This window comes from Dunckerocampus dactyliophorus, chromosome 3, assembly GCF_027744805.1.
Source record: "Dunckerocampus dactyliophorus isolate RoL2022-P2 chromosome 3, RoL_Ddac_1.1, whole genome shotgun sequence".
In the NCBI taxonomy this organism is placed as follows: domain Eukaryota; kingdom Metazoa; phylum Chordata; class Actinopteri; order Syngnathiformes; family Syngnathidae; genus Dunckerocampus; species Dunckerocampus dactyliophorus.
Window position 1 is genome coordinate 7,230,313 of NC_072821.1, and position 19,217 is coordinate 7,249,529.

At 41.9% G+C, this 19,217-nt stretch overlaps 2 protein-coding genes across 11 annotated transcripts in view; both read right to left on the bottom strand.

Moving 5' to 3' along the window:
• Nucleotides 1–99: 99 nt before the first annotated feature.
• LOC129178580 (tropomyosin alpha-1 chain-like) lies at nucleotides 100–11,563 on the bottom strand. Of its 6 annotated transcripts, XM_054770926.1 has the most exons (10): nucleotides 11,296–11,560; nucleotides 11,020–11,145; nucleotides 7,188–7,321; nucleotides 6,358–6,475; nucleotides 6,131–6,201; nucleotides 5,980–6,055; nucleotides 5,820–5,882; nucleotides 5,451–5,520; nucleotides 4,876–4,954; nucleotides 4,362–4,599 (listed from the first exon to the last, which is right to left on the bottom strand). In XM_054770926.1, the coding sequence occupies exons 1-10, from the start codon at nucleotides 11,407–11,409 to the stop codon at nucleotides 4,596–4,598; spliced, it is 855 nt and encodes a 284-aa protein (XP_054626901.1). In that variant the 5' UTR covers nucleotides 11,410–11,560; the 3' UTR covers nucleotides 4,362–4,595. The 6 variants fall into 6 exon arrangements, with proteins under 6 accessions (XP_054626900.1, XP_054626902.1, XP_054626903.1 ...); XM_054770925.1 differs by lacking the exons at nucleotides 4,362–4,599; nucleotides 4,876–4,954 and adding an exon at nucleotides 100–668 and having other exon boundaries at nucleotides 11,296–11,563; XM_054770927.1 differs by lacking the exons at nucleotides 4,362–4,599; nucleotides 4,876–4,954 and adding an exon at nucleotides 100–2,509 and having other exon boundaries at nucleotides 11,296–11,562.
• Nucleotides 11,564–16,216: 4,653 nt separating this feature from the next.
• Nucleotides 16,217–19,217, bottom strand: part of tln2a (talin 2a) — a 97,319-nt gene continuing 94,318 nt past the window's right edge. For all 5 annotated transcript variants that reach the window (XM_054770916.1, XM_054770917.1, XM_054770918.1 and 2 more), the window contains one exon: nucleotides 16,217–19,046. In XM_054770916.1, the coding sequence (XP_054626891.1) occupies nucleotides 18,918–19,046 (129 nt within the window). In that variant the 3' untranslated portion in view covers nucleotides 16,217–18,917. The remainder of the gene's footprint in view (nucleotides 19,047–19,217) is intronic.

Sequence of the window (19,217 nt, forward strand, 5' to 3'; positions counted from 1 at the left end):
ATTGTCAATATTTCCCTTACTGTACAGACTTGCTCAATCACTGTGTCACTTTTTACCAAGTATGTGTACTAAACTTTCAAAGAAAGCCATAGTTTAAAGTTAGATACTTGATGTAACAATTTATTAATGATCATGACATTTCCAAGATAAAATGACACACACATTTTTCAGGAAAAAATAGCAAAACAAAATAAAAAAAAAAAAAAGTGAATACACTGTGCAAATATTTCTTTGACATTGGTTGGTGTTCATTCAGGGAACTGTGCTAACACAAAGTAGAAAAACATCAATGTGACCAAATTGTTGTTAACAATAGTGGTTAAAGAAACGCAAACAAGATACTTAACAAAAATCCACAATAAAAATCCCTTTTGTAACCTTGGCTTGCTTATGGCTGATGATCATATGACATATTTGTTCCCTGCAAAAAGTGCTTATTCTCTCAACAAATAAAGACAATATAGTGAATGCTTCCAGTGCGTAACAAAGTATGGTTTCATGAGGTCAGAGAGGAGACACACATTCTGTGTACTGCAGCCATGGTGTGCCAGAGCCAGTCACATTGAGGGGATGAGTACAGCTGGGTCAAATGTTACATATCTCCATTAGAGTCTGATCCAGCATCTGCTTTACTCTCTGGTTGTCTTCTTTTGCATGAGCGAGTTCATCTGTTAATATAGCATTGCAGCGTTAAGACACAGTGGGCACACACACAAACAGGAAGCTTTAGTCAGAGTTACACAATTCATATTTTGAATTTCAGGTGTGAGTAAGCAGTCAAAAGTTTCTATCCAGTACTTTGAGTTTCAGCCTTAGGGCAGGGCTCATTTAAAGCTTTGCTAATTGGTTTGTGAGTCCTACTTTGGGTAAAAAGCAGTGGAATGTAAGAACTCACAACTTTACAGTAATTAATTAAAAAAAAAAAGCAGAAGAAATGACTAAAGTTGGGAATGCATATGCATATTAGACCTGTCTGTAGCCCGAGTTGAATGGGGCAGCTCTGAAGTCGCATTACACATCCATCAGGTGAATTTCTGGAGTGTCAGAAATTTGATTGGCATTTACTGACTGCATGCTGCATTGCTGTTAGGATTGTTTTCAGCATTAGCAGTCCAAGTTCACACACAGCTGCTAGGTTGTCTTCTTGATTTGACAGTCAAACGCGCACTACTGACACCTCATGGACTTACGTGCAACAACCACCACCCACAGATAACAGTGTGAGCGCTCAGTCAAGCAACCGTCGACGTTGTCTTACTTGTGTAGTGATAGTTACAATTTCAAGATGATACTGTGAAAATTGTACAGTGCATGCCCATCTTAACAGCAACGTTCAGTCACACAAAGTGAGTCTGATTTGGAACCAAGACAATAAGCAGTTTGGTTCCAAGTGTAGCTACATGCTGCATCATACGCTACTCACAAAAAGTTAGGGATACAGTAGACCCTTGTTTATTGCGGTTAATTGGTTCCAGACCCGACTACCAAGTAGGATTCCTTGGAAAACCTGTATGCAATCTTCTAAATTCACTTTAACATTATCAGAGCCATCTAGACATGAAATAACATCCATATCTCACCTCTACATTTGTATTACCCAATATAGTAGATATAGAAAATAAGCCATTTAAGTCACCTACCTTGTAGTGGGGGGGAATCTATGGTGAGCTTTAGTTTAGTTACTGTTGCGGCCATAGCCCACAACACTAACCCGTGCTATTATTACGATTATTATATTATTGCAATAAAAGCCTGTTGTTCTGGCGATCAAGTCTGGTGCTTTTCTCACCGAACAATTACTGACCCCTAGTGACCAATGAAGAATACTACATTCATAAGTTGAATGGTGGTCTTAGTGGCTTATGTTGCATTTGTATATTTGTTAAGCCATTTTTATGCTTGAAAATGTTTAATACATAAATGCAAAATACGTTCAATCTGCTTAAATATGCATGTTTTGGACTTATAACAGGGCATCGTCAACCACAAAACAGCGAGCATTTATGAATTTTTGAAAAAACGCGATCGAGTGAGGGAGTGATGTTCGAACCGCGATGTAGTGAGGGACCACTTTATACACAGTATACACTTCAGAGGTGAACTTAATTTGACCTTCTCTCAACGCACATTGTTGTCTAACTACGAGCTGAACGAATATCCCTCACTTTTTGTAAGTAGTGCAGTTTGGACAAGGTTAAAAACCATACAAATATACTCGGCTGAAAAAAATACCAGTCTGTCTGACCTTGCCACAAGATGTCTACTTGAAGCATGCATAATAAAAGTCCATAAAAGGATTGTTTTGCCACCTGCCGACTGACAGCATCCGTGGATTAAGGGGTGGAAGATGCTCTTTGGAACAAAATTCTGACGCAAATGTGTCGAAACTGGAATTGTGAAGACAGAAAACCAAAACGAGAGCCCGATCCCCCACTTCAGGCCTCGTTTAAGGCTACTCGTAGCTCATTGGTGAGGAGACGGTTTTTCTCAAGCTGCTTGTAAAGGTGGTCTTGACAGTCGGAAGGCAGGCAAGAGAAAGTGGAGAGGAGACACAAGTAGGGTATTAGTACGAGAAGACAAAAGAAGTGACGTTAGTTTGTATTCACGTTTAACTGAGGAAACAGAGCCAAGCTATTGAAGCTTAGTCAGCATGCAAATATTAGTTCCTTTTAAACTAAATTTTTTTTAAAAGTACAGCAACCTTCATGAAGGTGTCCAATACAGGCAAACTTCTGGATTTGGACATAGGAAGACTTGCAAACATAATTTCACCTTAAAGTCAGAGAGCCAAACTAACCGCTCGTATTTCAAGCCATCGCTCGTCCTTAAAAAGGATAGTTTGGATTTTTTGGACTTGAAGTTGTATGACATCCCCATCAGCAGTGTAGTGCATCAAGAGTGACTTACCCCCCTTATGTCGTTGCAGTTCGTTGCTGGGGTCACTTAAGTAAAGAGTTTGGCTGCTCAAAAAAGTAAAACATTTGCATGACAAAACCGTTGCTAATAAAAAAAAAAGCGTTATTTTCTCTCCGTTCGCATCACTATGTGCTCCGTGTTCCACAGTGTTTACATGGGCGGATGGAGGCGCGAGAGTCTCCCATCTCAGCATTCTCATCCGTTGTGGAACACAAACAACAATGGACAGGCGAGAGCGCGTATTGATACGAACGGAGAGAAAATAACGCAGAGCGACAGATTTTTTTTTTTTTTTGTGATGCAAATGTATTACTCTTTTGAACGCATATTGTTTTGAGAACTCAAACTCTTTCCTTAAGACCCAGCAACTAACCAGAACTACGTTTCTCTTCACCAAAATCTGACCAGAACTCCGCTAACGGGACGAACCAGGGGGTGTGGGGCGAGGGGGGGTTAAGTCACTGCTGATGGGGATGTCATACAACTCCATGTCAAAAAATCCAAACTATCCCTAGGTACAGAAGAACAACAAGCTACAGTGGAACCCCTCTGAAGTTGCATGCCCTGGAGGTTGTACCATTTAAAAGATACCGAAAGTTTTTGGGAAAAATCTGCTTCTGAAGTTGCACAAAAATGTGGAGTTCAAACTGCCTTCATGCGAGCTGTCAGCATACCACACCTTCCAGTTCCGCGAGCAAAGGATCAACTTGGCATGTGTTTTTATTTTTGCAGGCAGGTACACGATAGTTACATGATGTTAAAGCGGAGTCATATTCAAAGCAGTGCAACCATACAATGTCACTTGTTATCAAAGTGTTTTGTTTTTGTGATTTACAATGCTTAACTTCTTTTTACACTCGGGTGACAATCAAAAATGTTGAAAAGACGTGCGAGATGCATCTGTGAAGCACATCGCATTTGCATTACGCGTTTGACATTAAAAGAACATCCATCCGTTTTCTATAAATCGCTTATTCTCACTAGGGTCGCGGGTACTCTGCCACCTACTCCAGCTTTCTTCAGCTGAGAGGCGGGGTACACTTTGGATTGGTTGCCAGCCAATGGTTTGTTGATGGATTCAACAATTAATACTGGTTAGCTTATATTGTACACTTGTATGACAGTGATGTAAAAATATCACTAAAAAAATCCCTGTACAGCGAATAAAGGTTTTTTTCTTTTGGCCTATGGGAAAATAGTTGACAAATCCTAACTAACCAGAGGATAAGCACCAGAACAGGTTCCACTGCAGCACTGCTGGAACCAAATAAAAGATAATAGTCCTCCCAAACAGAAACGGGGAACACTGGATGGGAGAGGAGCTCTGGAGTTTATTCAAAAGCTACTCGACAAATTAAATTAAAAACAGAGAAAACAAAGATGAAAAACAAAAGATGAGACAAATGAAATGAGGTTTGCAGCTGAGGAAAAAGGGGAAAATGGGCTGACACAGATGGAAGAATGTTTATTTTACAACAAAGTACAACGGCTCAAAAAGGTGTGCATGAGAGATGAACAAATGGGTGGTGGCAACAGCAGCAGCAGCGGAGGCCCAATGTACAGAAAGTGGCAGAAAGGGCAGCACAGAGAGGACAGAAGACAGAAAATTGGGGCAGCGCTGCGCCGGATAGAGCAGATGACAATGTTCAACCAGCAGGTGGCCTCTGAGGTGTAAAAATTTAGCTGTTGGGAGGAGGAGAAGAAAAAAGGTGGTGAAGAAAATAACAGAATGGAAAACAATTGGCATGCAGGAGATAAAGGATGCAGATCAACTAATGAGAATGAGGAGAAAATATGGATGGATATTCGTTAAATGTTAGTGGAAACACATTTTGCTAACATCTATTGTGAGATAGTATCAAATCCAAATCAGCCACAAAAGCTATTTTTGTTAGAGTGTAGAAGGCTGTGTGGGGACTACTAAAGAGCCACTGAGCACACAAAAGCATGTTGAATTACATGGAAGTCATGTCGTTGAGAGCGTGGTCCAGCTCCTCGCTGATGGCCTTGTACTTCAGTTTCTGGGCGTACAACTCATCTATGGAGTGGCAATTATTTATGAAGTGATGGCAATGAATCGGGGGTAGGGGGTGTGGGGAGGGAGGAAATGAAAAGAAGTCAGAACAGAGGTAAAAAAAAAAAAACAAATGAACCTGAGGTAGGAAGCAGGACAGAAATAGGAAGAGCACACATGCAACAGCTGCAGAGGTTGTGTCAGATTCCTGAGGAGTCGCAGAGAAAACGTCCTCGTGTCGCGCAACCTCGAACAGCCGGAGAATCATGGGAATGCCAAACGTAAAATGCGTGGAGAGGAGCGGCCGTGGCAGGCTATCACTGCGTCAACTTTCTTACACGCAGTAAACACTTCAAAGTGCGATGTCCACATAAATGATCTGACACTGTATAAAGTTCTCTTACTTATCTCGGAATAAAATAAACACACGAGAATGGCAGCTGAATGGTGTGACATCCTTATACCCTGTGAAACACTTCAGATGCCTGATAAAATAAAGTCAATATAAAAGGATTCATACCCTCCAGGTCATCAATGGTCTTCTCAAGCTTTGCAACTGATCTCTCAGCAAACTCAGCACGAGTCTCAGCCTGCAAGAGAAAAAAAACTATTAGAAAACTTAAGCCACAGGTAAAAGCACCAACAATTTCTATGTTTAAGTTTTGACTTGTATTTAACCAGGTGATGTAAGCCCTTTCAAGGAACCATATTTTCGTTGCATTACCATTAAAAGAAGGTGGTACAACCATGAGATTTCCTCAGCAAAAAAAAAAAGGCATTGACCATAACGTAAAAGTTATGATTAAATAGAAAATCACAGAAAAGTATACTACAATTTATAGCATTACTACAAATATGATTACTTAAAAAAAAATCTCTGCCAACTCACCTCCTTCAGCTTGTCTGTAAGAACTTTGATCTCTTCCTCGTACTTGTCCTCCTTCTGCGAGTACTGTGGTTGCACAAGCAAAGAAAGAAGTGTCACAACATCGCAAACAAAGTTCATACTTGAATGGATAAATGTCACTTTTTAGCATGAGCTGGCTTACTTTTTCTGCCTGAGCCTCCAGAGACTTCAGGTTGTTCTGCACCGTCTTCAGCTCCTCCTCTAGCTCAGAGCATTTGCTGGAGGTTACAAGTTTTGCTTACAAAAAAAGTGATAGATACGGCAGTGAGGGGATATATGGAGGAGATTCTTACCTCTCAGACAGCTCAGCACGCTCCTCTGTACGTTCCAAATCGCTCTCAATGATCACAAGCTTACGGGCCACCTGGAGTCAAATTAAAGAAGTTAGAATATTTGAAATGCATCTTAAAAGTCATTCGTGTCACCCCTCAAAAGGGGAGGCCTTCGGCATCAGCTGTCACATTAGGAAAAAAAAAAAAGAAAAAAGAAAAATGGTGGCTTCAAGAGCTGAGAAACTTGCCTCCTCGTATTTGCGGTCAGCTTCCTCAGCAATGTGTTTGGCCTCCTTCAACTGGATCTCCTGCAGCTCCATCTTCTCCTCGTCCTTCATTGCCCTGTTCTCAATGACTTTCATCCCTCTGAAGGAGACAGAATTGAGCGTTAATTCATGGGGACCACTATCTACAATAATAGGCACAATATGTTTAATCATGTTGTGTACCTTCAACCCAAAGTGGGACTAGTTTAATTACTACCAGACAGATACTATATATTATATTATGTTGCTAGAAACACTTCCAGAATGAGCAATACACCGATCTTGGTGTCAGTAACCGCTCTAAACTACCAAAATATTCAATGCTATAGCCTTTATTGGCATATACTGTACCTGTAGCAGCGGCTATATTCCACTATGCAATACAACCTGTGGCCAGGTGGGGCAGCACTGAGGAGAGATGCTGGGAGTGGTCCTCCTGCAGCTTTTGTCATGGTCAAACTAAATGCAGCTTTTAGGTGCGACCTCACAACAATAACCATCATTTCACATAACATTTTTAGAGTAGTTTCTTAGTATTTTCAGTGATGCACCAGTACACAATCGTAAGTAGAGTCTAGCAGTCTAGTTAAATATGTTATATGTTTATAACCTAAACCACTTCAGTATAAGTCAAAGCTAGAATCCTGCACTATGCCTTCAACAAATCTGCTCTGAACTCCGAGTATACACCACTTGTTTATGTTGGATGGATTGACAGACTGCTTGCACTCTCTGTGCCAACCCAAAACTTGGGTATAAAAGAAATGGTGGTGGGCTGCTGCGGTGTTTCCTATGCTGCAAGGTGCACCCACCTCTCGCTCTCATCAGCAGCCTTCTCAGCCTCCTCCAGCTTGGTCAGAGCTGTGGCCAGACGCTCCTGAGCACGATCCAACTCCTCCTCAACCAGCTGGATACGTCTGTTCAGGGAAGCGACATCGCCCTCAGCCTGGGAAAGCACAACATGTCAGTCAGGTTTATCTGCAGAATAGCTGGTAAAAATGCTCCTTGTGGGACTTTGCAGCCTCCAAACATATCTTGGGCTGGGTCGGGAACAGGGCGGGGTGAGGGATGCAGCAAATGAGGACACACAGAGTGTTGTTGTTTCAGCACACTTTGGGTTGAATCATTTTCAAATTAAATGCCAAGCTGTGATTAAGTCTAGCCCATGTAGAGGAAACATGGCAGCTATAGGCTAATTGGAGGTGCTCCATGTAGCTTGGGCACAGGGATGAAGCTGCTGTGAAGCTAGCTTACTTCACTCACACACAGGGTGTTTAAGACAAATAGGGTACTCATTTCCCCCACTACTTTTGTCTGAGTGTATTTGAGCATGAAATGCTGCTGTCTGGGCCTAGCAGCCACGCTTTTTGACCAGATTTACGCCTAATGCCGTCGGCAGCCTACAGACTAATTGCCTTAAATCATTAGCTTCGGCTTACTGCTTCCCTAGCGCTCCTCTCCAGGTTGAGTTCCCGCTGGAGTAAGGCTGCCCGTTCCTCCGCCGCATCCGCCTGCTCTTGTAACGACTTGATTTTCTTCTTGACCGCTTCCAGGGAGCTTCCACCGGCCATTGTTATGCTTATAGTCCACGTTAACGTCTCGGCTAAGCTAGTTCGTTTCTCCCAAAGGAGACACACAAGCTGGAGCACACTTGACGAGATGCGGCTCTTTGATCCCTGCCCCCACCGCACTTTAATCAAGTCCTGATGAGGATTGGGACGTGCCACCCAACCCGGAAGTGACTCGCTGTTTCACGGAAATCATTTAGTTTATCGACTTGATGTAAAAAAAAAATATTTATTGTATTTTCTTAAGGTCTTCTTATTAATAACAATTTTAAATGATGTGATAAACGTAGGGGGACCTAATGAATGAGCGATTAAAGAGGGCATCCCCTACTGGTGAATTGAGCTAACCCAAAAAGAGTCTCAAACATCACTTATTCAACAGTGTAAACAAAGAAGTTACATTATACGATACATTTTTAATACTTTAACAAAAATATTGGCTACAAATATATTGTTATTAGGCTATATTGTTGTAAAATGTCTCTTTAAACATAGACAACGTTTTTATGCTGCTCAGGTTACTAATAGGCAGAGCAACAAATATATATACTCTATGTTGAAATACTGAAAAATAAAATGCAGAATATATTGAAATATTTCAATATATTATGTATAAAGTGTATATAAATGTGTTAATCATAGAATTTATATAGATAATCATGCATGTACTACTTTTAATGGTTGGAAAGTAAGGTACACAAATGGTTCTGTTCCTTCCATTTTGTATTTTTATATTTGTTGTAATCCTTAAATTTTAAATGCAACATAATTACTGAACTATTAAAAAGGGCACGCATCCCTTACTAGTAAATTGAGCTAATGCCAAAAGAGTAGCGATGTGTCGGTCGCGAACGAATAGGCTCTAAGAGCCGGCTCTTTGAAATGAACGAAAGGAGCCGTCTTGCATTGTTGGGAGCCAGTTGGGACCCGATTAGTTTTGTCATTGTCTTTTTTTTCCTTTAAAGGCAAATATTCATTGGTCAAGATGTGTTGCGACGTCTCTCCCTGTGTCCACGCTGAGCGCGGGGGGCGGCGTTAAACACACACAGCACCAGTGTTGCCAACGTGATGACTTTGTCGCCAGTGGCGGAGCCAGACATTTTTCACTGGGGTGACCAAAGGGAGAACATTACCCAAAAACTTTTTCTGCCACCATCGGAAAGTTTTCCGGTATCTGGGGACTTAAAAGTCAAAGCACTTATTGATCTGAGCTTCCGTTCTTACTGAGCAGCAGTGCCGTGGATCTCGCTCTGTACGTAAATATTTCTTAATCTTCAATAAATCACTACTCATTACACTCGAGCCTCATTTGGACTCGGTCACTTACCTGTCAGTGTGTCAGGACGTGTGATGGAAGAACGTTGCGTAAGTTTATTTGTAGTTGAAAACTTAATTAAGGTGTTTTTACTCACTTATCGTAACAGGAGAAACAGGATCTTCCCCTCAAGGTTGAGACACTTGCTGTTTTTGAATGCCAATCTTCAGTCAAGACACAACTCTTACCTGTTTGCTGATTTATCTTCTTGTTTTGCACGTTTTCATTCGTGTTTTGCTGTGTGGTGTTTTGTTGACGTTGTGTTGTTTGCAATTTGTTTGCAAATTGTTAGCAATTTGCATGCAGAATTTTGACCTTGTCTGTTGAGACGGATCTTTGTTTTTGTATTTTAATAAATATTGTATTTTTTGTAGCGGTTCATTGAGGATTTAAATAAATCCACATGAATAGTAAACGTGTATTTTTTACATTAGCAATTCATTTTACACCATACACATAATTAAATAATAAATTAAGACAAAAAAATCTGCGGAGCCACTGGGGAGCTGAAAGAGCCGGCTCTTTTTGGTAAGCCAAATTCAAAGAACCCACTCTCTAAAAGGGCCCGTAATTTCCATCACTACAAAAGAGCCCCAAACATGATTCAATGAGGTCAACAAGGAAGTCACATGACACTACGAAGTATTCATACTTTAATGAAAACAATGCAGGAAAAATGTATTGTTATAATTTTAATTCCTTTATGATTATGATGATTACATAAAATTATGCACTCGTGTGAGCTTGCACAATTTGTTTTGCTGCTTAGAGTATTAAATGTGCAAGATGGACCACATATTTATATTGAAAAATTGTATTATTCTGTATATCTCTCTGTTGTGTCTGACCTATATCAAAATTTTTAATCTTAAGAGTTTTCTTTTACTGGTTGGCCCTTAACACACAGTCACCCCAGGGGCGTGCTATTTTATTCTCATGACTGTATTTATTTGTCTGTGTGAGGGAACTCTTCTACTCCTGAACCACTGCACACAAAAAGTTGAAAATCTGTCAAAACTGTGTTGCCTGTGTGGTTGCGTTTCCTCTAAAATACACCACACGGTGGCGCTGTTGTTAAAGTCCCAAGTTTGACCCCGGGTAAGGCAAGTTAACTTGAAATTTCTCACCCAGCTCAATTTGCTCTACAAAACAGCCACTGTAACGTTACGGTGTTTAGCCCTATCGCCACGGAAATTTGGTGCACGCCTTTAGGGGACCGACAAGCACATGCCTGTTGGTTCGTGTGCTCATTTTTCACATGACTGTAAAAATAGCATTTTTTAATGGCAACAGGGTTGTATCCGTGTGTGTTATGAGGTTTTGTTGCTCCTTCTGTGAATATGTTTTTCTATTCTCTATGCTCACATTGTATTAATCGTCTTGGGATGAATAAATCACGACAGGATAATTGAGTATTCATTTTCAATGGTACGGTTATTATTTAATACCTATAAAAACAATAAATCGGTCATTCAGTCCGAGTTTGGGATGCCGACCGGTGTTGTCAAAGATTACACAGGTCAAACATGCATGCGAAAATGCTCCGCTGTAACCCTACACTGGTCCGTGTTTTTGTGCCACCACCTGTGGAAGGCAGAAAGCTGTGACCTTGCCATATAGAGGGCACACACTAAATATAACTTTGTGCCTAAGGTGTTCTTCATCCTCATTTATGCAGGAATGTTACGGTTACAATGGCGCTGAAAGGCTCAGATTCAAGGTGACACGATTAGACAACGAATGGAGAAGTGCTAAACTCACATCTGTGGCTTTCTTCTCAGCCAGCTCCAGTTTCTCCTGGGCATCCTTCAGGGCTTCAGAGTACTTGTCCAACTCATCCTCTGTCGCCTTCAGCTTCTTCTGCAGTGCCACCAAGTCATCCTCGAGCTGGGAGGCAGCGGAAGAAGAGATTTATGTCAAATAAATATCTCTGCATTCAAAGCAAGAACGAAACACCTCGCGATATCACGTGAAGCAATAATCCTAACGTCATCGGTCTGTTATTACAAATGAATCCAAGCGACACAGGATCCCAACCTGTTTGCTCCTGTCCTCAGCTGCCTTCTTGTCGGACTCAGCCTGCTCAGCTCTGTCCAAGGCATTCTCCTTGTCGAGCTTGAGCATCTGCATCTTCTTCTTGATGGCATCCATGGCTGCTTAAGTGTCGGTGCTTTGCGTGGATAAAACAAAATGAGACAACTCAACTGAAGGGCCCTCGGGTCGGAGCGTCGGAACCACAGTGAACGCCAAGCTGGAGTGCCAGCTCGCTCGGGCTGCAGTGAGTCAAATAAGTTGTGGCCGGCCGGTTACTGGACACCCAATACTTTTTTGGACAAGGCCGCAGCTGCTTGACAAGGCGGGAGCCCTATTTTTTGCGAAAGTCTTCACTGATTCGCTCGTCTGAGACATTTGACCACTTGTGTGACCTTACATGGGGAATTTACGTCAGTAACAGAAGAGCCCCGCCCCCAACATTACCACCACAACCCACACACCCTATCATCCCCTTCTTGCACCACCAAAACATCCAGTCCGATTGTGTGAAAGGAGCATAGTAGGGTGTCTTCTTATTGTCTTCCCATTACAATTATCCCCCCCACTATGAAAGTAGCCACAACAAAAGTCAGCGATGACATGTTGGTCTGCTTTGTACACCAGAAAAAGACAAATTATTAGCCCGTTGATAGAGAATACACACTCAAAGGACACCTACACCATCTATTCATTCATTCATAAGGGTCACTTTGAGCTGGAGCCTACCCCAGTTGACATCGGGCGAGAGACTGATGGCTGTAGGCACACATTAGGACAGACAATCGGAGCCTCCACTGAACCGAGCATGCACGTCGTTGGGATGTGGGAGAAAGCCGGAGTACTCGGAGAAAACCCACCCATCCGTTTTCTATGCCGCTTATACTCACGAGGGTCGCGGGTATGCTGGAGCCCATCCCAGCTGACTATGGACAATTTAGAGTCGCCAATTAACCTAACATGCATGCTTTTTGGAATGTGGGACGCACAGGGAGAACATGCAAACTCCACACAGAGATGCCCAACGGAGATTTGAACCCAGATCTTCCCAATCTCCCGACTAACCACTCGGCCATCGTGCGGCCCCGGAGAAAACCCATCTAATGGAAATCAATACATGAGGATGAAACATAAAATTTTGTTCTATTATACTAATTTGTTCATTCATTGCCCAAAAGTCAGAACATTAGGTAGCCTACACCTTAACCACACTCCAATGCAAGAACTTCAACAAAGTTTATGTCATTTTTTAGTCTAAAACAGGGGTAGGAAACCTACGGCTCGGGAGCCAGATGTGGGTCTTTGGAAGACTGCATCTGGCTCTCAGACATGTCTTCACACAATAAAACGTATTTATTTTAACTATTTTTGGCTAACATTTTAAAGTCAAACATGACAGAAATCACAGTGTTAAAAATACCGTTCAAAACATAAAACTTTCTCATGCATTTTAATCCATCCATCCATTTTCTACCACAACGCGGGCGGGCGGGTGGCCAGAGCCAGTGCCCGCTGTCCTGACGATATTTTTCATTATGAACTGCTTCTCATTCAATTTTATTTTCATTGTTTTATACTCATTTTTTATACTTTTTTTTGCTTGTGTGAGATGTTGTTGAGAAGCTAATTGCTGATGCTGTATCTATTAGTTTCACAACAAATATGTGTTAATTCCACATAATTAAAATATAATGGAGATATCTGATGTAATACATATCGGTATTGGTTGATATCGGAATCGGAAATTGAGAGTTGGACAGTATCAGCATATCAGATAAGCCAATCCCTCATATTAATATATAATATTTTTGTCCCTTAAAAAATATATGCATATATTTTTGTCATTCCCACATGCAGTAGCTAAATGCAATTATAAAATAGTAGAAACAGGTGTCAGAATGACGGAAACTGTTAATCAAAAGTATTATCTTCATAAAGGCAGCTTTAACTGAATGTCATTAGCTCGTCAGTAGAAGTAATAATAATACAGTATCAAATGTCATAGCATCCCATGCATGTGAGCTATTCATCCAAAGCAAATCCGTCTGATTAAATAAGCCCCTGTGGAAGTTACTCCCTCCTCTTCGGGGGGGGTGTCATATTAACTTGCGGCGCTTGTTTGTGTTCCAGGGATCATTTGGGAAGCTCCCGGCTGGCATACTTTAACATCCCCGCTACTATCGGATGAGCTTTGCTGTCCCACAGAGGCACATCATCAAGCTTGTTGGAGAGTTACAGCTAGGTGATGGGCCACCCTGGATCCAGTGGCTTTAGGCTTTTCAACAGCAGCCCCTCTAAGCCCCCTCCTCACCTCTCTTTGGGCCCCTTGGGTAGTTCACAGGGTCACTGGCACTGGTGGTGCAGCTGTCACACACACACACACACACACACACATTCACACACAGCTTGGGCCAAGACGGGTGCTTGGTGGGGTAATGGTAGCTTACGGTCCACCTATGTCAAATACTAATGTACAGACACAACATACAGTAAATAGATGACATTAGGATAAAGGTGTTATTGGGTGAAGTTGGTTGTACTCTATTGTTATGCATCACTATTGGATCCGCTTGGTCTTAGTGTGTGTGTGTGTTGTGTTGTGTTGGGTGCGCGTTGTATTTTGGGGATATTACTGCTCGGAAAGCACCTGCTTGACTCCGTCCATCTTTGTACTGACCACTCCCACCAGCAACTGTAAGAATAGGGGTGTCAGGCTTTTTTTATGTTGTGTGAAGGCAATTTGCAAGTCAGATGCTGACACAACTGCTCCATGCTCGCAGTGTGTGCTTGTAGACGACCACAGTGCACCCCGCTGGGCATCCTCCACATTTTTATGACACTGCTGAAGTATTGTGATGCATTGGAGGCTGCCGGGAAGAAGGAAACATCCCAATTCCATGTCTGACAAAAACAGTGCAGCGGTGAAAACCTGTCACTGTGCGTGGGGCTTTATGTATTTTTGTACTTCAGATACTGCTTTATCGTGATTGTTAAACTCTCCCCTTCAATTTGGTAATAAATTATTATGCACCCTTTAAACCACAGCCACCATCAGTGGACAAAAAACCGAAATTCAAGCCATTCAAACGGAAGAATGCCAACATCGGACTGGGTACATGGCTTCAGGTCAAATGACTGAAGGGCTACTCCACTGTAAAAAGTTTGGGAACCACTGATTTATGGTACTGTGCTGCGTTCCAGGTGGCTCGGAAGTTGGAAAGATCACTATGAAACTATAGAAGTGCTGGTCTTGGTTTTTGTTTTTTTTTAAAGACCTCAGCTGTCACCGTGTTGTCCTCCCACCATGCGCTTTGTGGTTGTCTCGCAGCCAGCAAGACATGCCAGTCATGCACGGAGAGACCTGCAGAGGGCTCGTGGTGCAATCCATGTCACCCTCAAACGCTCGGTGGCCTTAAATGACAGAATGTACGGCAAAATAAATAAATACATTTCTTCAAGTGAGACAGACCACTATGAATACAAAATAAAAACATATCTATAGGCCTGTCACAATAACAAATTTTACTGGTCGCTATAAATTATCAACCTTTTTTTTTTTTTTTTTAGAGCATATTATCATTAAGTTTATAATTCAGTGATCACTGTGTCATGTCACATTTGAGCCACTAGATGTTACTCAAGTGTGGTGTATCTGTGTGAGGCACAGAAGATGCCTACTATAGCACTTACGAAACGCGGGAAGTCACCACTTCACATACAGTGGGTATCACGAGCTCGCGCCGCCCGGCACTATAAATTTACTTCGCCAATAAAACGCCTCAGCAAGCGCCAACCGCCGGGACGAATGCCCCACAGCACATCCACACCGGAAGTGTGGCATTCGGCTTAGAAACTATCGCTTTTGTGCTTTCATTCATAATAGCGTTTGCTTGCTAACTGCACTCAGTCTATTCAATCACTATGTAGCTAGCCCCCGCCTCCACGTACAATGACAAAGATGCTGAATAGCTGACAGGAGGCTCTCTCTTTCCCTTGATTTGACTATCCAACCAATGCACTCAGACACAAAAAGAGCGAACCCTCTTGTCATCCACCCTGTGTGCTTGAGGAAATGGAACAGGCATACGTGCGTGACAATTTATCCAGGCGTCAAAATTATCGACCTCGTTTTTTCTATCAGTCGATTAATTGTTTTATCAATTACCGTGACAGGCCTACATATCTAAAAATATATATATATATATATATATATATATATAAATAAATAATGAAAGATACATTTATAATGAGTGTGCAGACCCTTAAATTAACACATTTTTGTTCATATGTATGCGTAAACAAGGTCACATCATAACTTTCTTCACTCCATCTTATGGCCACCCGACAGATTTCTCAACTGGATTTAGGTCTGGGCTCTGAAAACCTCTGGTTAAGCCATTCTTGTATTTATTTGGATGTATATTTTGGGGCAAAATCCCCAGACCCAGCTGAAATAAAAACAAAAAAAACCCACGATAAAACATACAGTTGCATTTCCGGACTTGTCATCATGCATCAAATGACTGTGTGGTGATAGACCTTGTAGTGAAAAGGGTCAACTTGTATTCTTTGTTTGCGGCATTGACAAGTGACCTTAAGAGAATAAGTGTTAAAAGGCATCTAAAAGGAGTACAAGGAGCAGCTGCATGATGCCTTTGTAATTGACGTAGGCTCCTCAAGTTTTAGTGGTGGACAAATTTAGCTTTGCTCTCGGTTCATAGGCTGGCCGGCCTGGATATAGCTTCAGTTTTTAGTGCCGACTCAGAAATGACATCTTGTTGCTTTGACACCAAAGAGTTGCTTTTACACACTTAACGGACGGCCTCCAACAAACCTCTGTTTGCAAACCCTGCTCGCACATAAAGGTGCTCATTCATGGCATAAACTCAATAAAAAAAAGAACTTAGTGAAAAATCATAATACTCTACACACAAATTGAGACACAATGAAATGCTTTATTTCCAGTAAATACAAAAAATAGTTTCATCGTGGCAAGATAAATATCTTATATTTGCTATCACTAACCTTTATCGTCTATCTGCTAAGTGTACAGAACATTTCCATTAGTCTTAAAAATGTCTCACAACAGCTTCATGGTGACAGAAACGTTCACGTTTATAGTTTGTTAAAGGGCGGGAAGGGATGAGAGGACGCCGATTCATAAAATGTCTGTGAGATCATGACATCAGAAAAAAAAGGAAGCAGATGGACACAAATATTTGTTGTTGTTTTAAAGGGATAGTTTGGATTTTTTGACACGAAGTATGACATCCCCATCAGCAGTGTAGTACATCAAGAGTACCTTACCTCCCCCCAGTTTGTCTCGAGGGACAACAAGAGTGACTTACCTCCCCCCAGTTTGTCTCAAGGGACAAACTGGGGGGAGGTAAGTAAACTCTTGATGCACTACACTGCTGATGGGGATGTCATACAACTTTGTGTCAAAAAACCTGAACTATCCCTTTAATGCTACAGGTGCATGCCAGAGACGACTGTTTTCACCCCAAAACCCTGAAATGTGGTAGAATGAATGAGAAATTGCATGAAAATGCAGAGAACCAGTAGGCCTGTCCTCTAAAAATGCCTTACACGAGTCAGAATTGGTGAGAAATTGCAGTGAACCAGCACTTCGATGCCCTGAAACGCAAAGGTTGAATGAGAAACATTATGAAAATGTAGCGAACCAGTACTCTAATCCTTACAAAGGCCTTACATGTGTTAGAATGAATGGGGAAACACCACAAAAATGCAGTGAACCAGTATTCCCATGCCTCATAAAGGCCTACAATGTGTCAGAATGAATGACACATCATGAAAATGTTGTAAGAGTACCATCACTCACGCTATTCCGGATTTCACGTGTCAAACATTGTGAAAATCCAGCGAACCAGTACCCTCGCGCCCCAAAATAACCTTAAATGAATGTGAACCTCATGAAAATGCAGTGAACAGACGCTATCATACCCCAAAAAGGTCTAAAATGTGTCCGAATGAATGAGAAACCTCATGGAGATGCAGTGAATTGGTGCTTAGATGATGAAAATGCAGTGAACGAGTACCATCACTCACCGGAATGAGAGACAAACATCGTAACAACGCAGTCAACCAGTACTATCATGCATCAAAAAGACCTTCAATGTCATAATGAATGAACTGACCCCGTACTCTCATGCCCTAAAAGGGCTTTAAATGAGAGAAACCTCATGAAAATGCAGTGCACCAATACTCTCACGGCCCCAAAAGGCCTTAAGTATGTCCGGCTGAATGAGAAACATCATAAAAACATTATGAACCAGTACTCTCATCCCTTAAATTGGAGAGAAAGATGGAACATGAAATTGCAGTTAACTGAAGCACGTGTAGGACGTTAACACCCAACAACAACAACAAACGAGATTCCCAAAACGTGCTTGTGCATCAACTTCTATTGACATACGATGTGGAGCTGTCACTCCCACACATCCATGTAGACACCGGATAGGCTACAGACTAAGGCACTAATAATAACACTACACATCAGACGGATGAGCACACGCGCGCACACACACACACACACACACACACAATACAAAAACACTCCATACTCCACCCAATCTCGCAAACATTAAATGCTCATTTTAAGTTACACGGTTGTCTCTATTCTATGGTAAGATGCATCCCTAGCCATGCACTAACATTACCATACACTCTAGAGGTACAATGATAATGTAACACAGGCTGTAAAGTAAGGCAGATACAATCACATTTGGTAAACAAACGGCTCCTCTTGTGCAGATATTGTATTCATAAAGCCGCACCCTTAAGTAAAAAATGAAAGATTGATTGAATTTATGTTGGAAAACTAGAGAATTTCAGGTATTTCTAATTAGCAGCCAATTTAGCAGATTACCTAAAATGATTTGATGGTAGCAACAAAATAAACATAGCTTCCATTGTTTATTATTACATTAGGACACCAACACTGCCCTCTACAGCACCATCCTTGTTATTGCATCATGTTCCATTCCTAACAGAGAAGGTTGGCAGAAGAGAGGCAGTTAAGATTATTATTTTTTCCTTCTCTGACTATCACATCGGCACCGGTCTGCTAAAAATATCCTCAAAATAATAATAAATATTCCTTCTACGGTGAGTACCAAGTCACCTGTGCAGAAATGCATCGGCACGGCACACTCAATTCAAGGTCAAAAAGACATGCAGCTCTCCTAAAACAGCACGGTAAGTCCCAAAACAAATGTCCATGATTCACATTTACAGCGTGGCCCAACAAATATGTTAAGCCATCCTCCGTGTCAGTGTTCATGAACTGTGTTGCAACACATTCACACAATATGGGAGCGTCTTCTATGCACTGTATAGTACATGCTCCAATGCAGGTAAACAGGTTTTAAGTGGATGAATGAGAAGAAAAGAGACATTTGACACGGTCAGTCCCAAGTGGGTCACATTCTGTTTGAGATCAGTCGAAGTAGCTATGTTGTTACACGCCGGCACCATTTAAGTTGCCACAATCTTCATGTTGTCACCGTTTAAGACCTCCTGGCCGTGTGAGACTGGTTGGTTGTAATCAGTCAGTGACACAGCAGCTGAGACATAAAGACGTCCACTTCAAGGAGAAGGTGGCTTCTTTAGTTGTTGTCCTCACGCAGCTCACTAGGCAAGAACTTGTACTGCTGCTGTCGGATCTGAGCCAGCTTCTTTCTGGCTTCCTCCAGCTCCCTTTCCTTCCTCAGCATCTCTTCCTGGGCCGCGATGATCTGGATGGAAATGACAGCACTGTTAGGGAGTATGAAGGTTTATGTTCACGCAGTTCATTTCAAAAGGTCCCCGCTTATGCAAATGTGACGGATGCCAGCCACTGCGCCTGCGCAAGTGTACGTTGGGTCGACAGTCCGGGCTTTTGGCCCAACGGACTTTTTAATGACCTG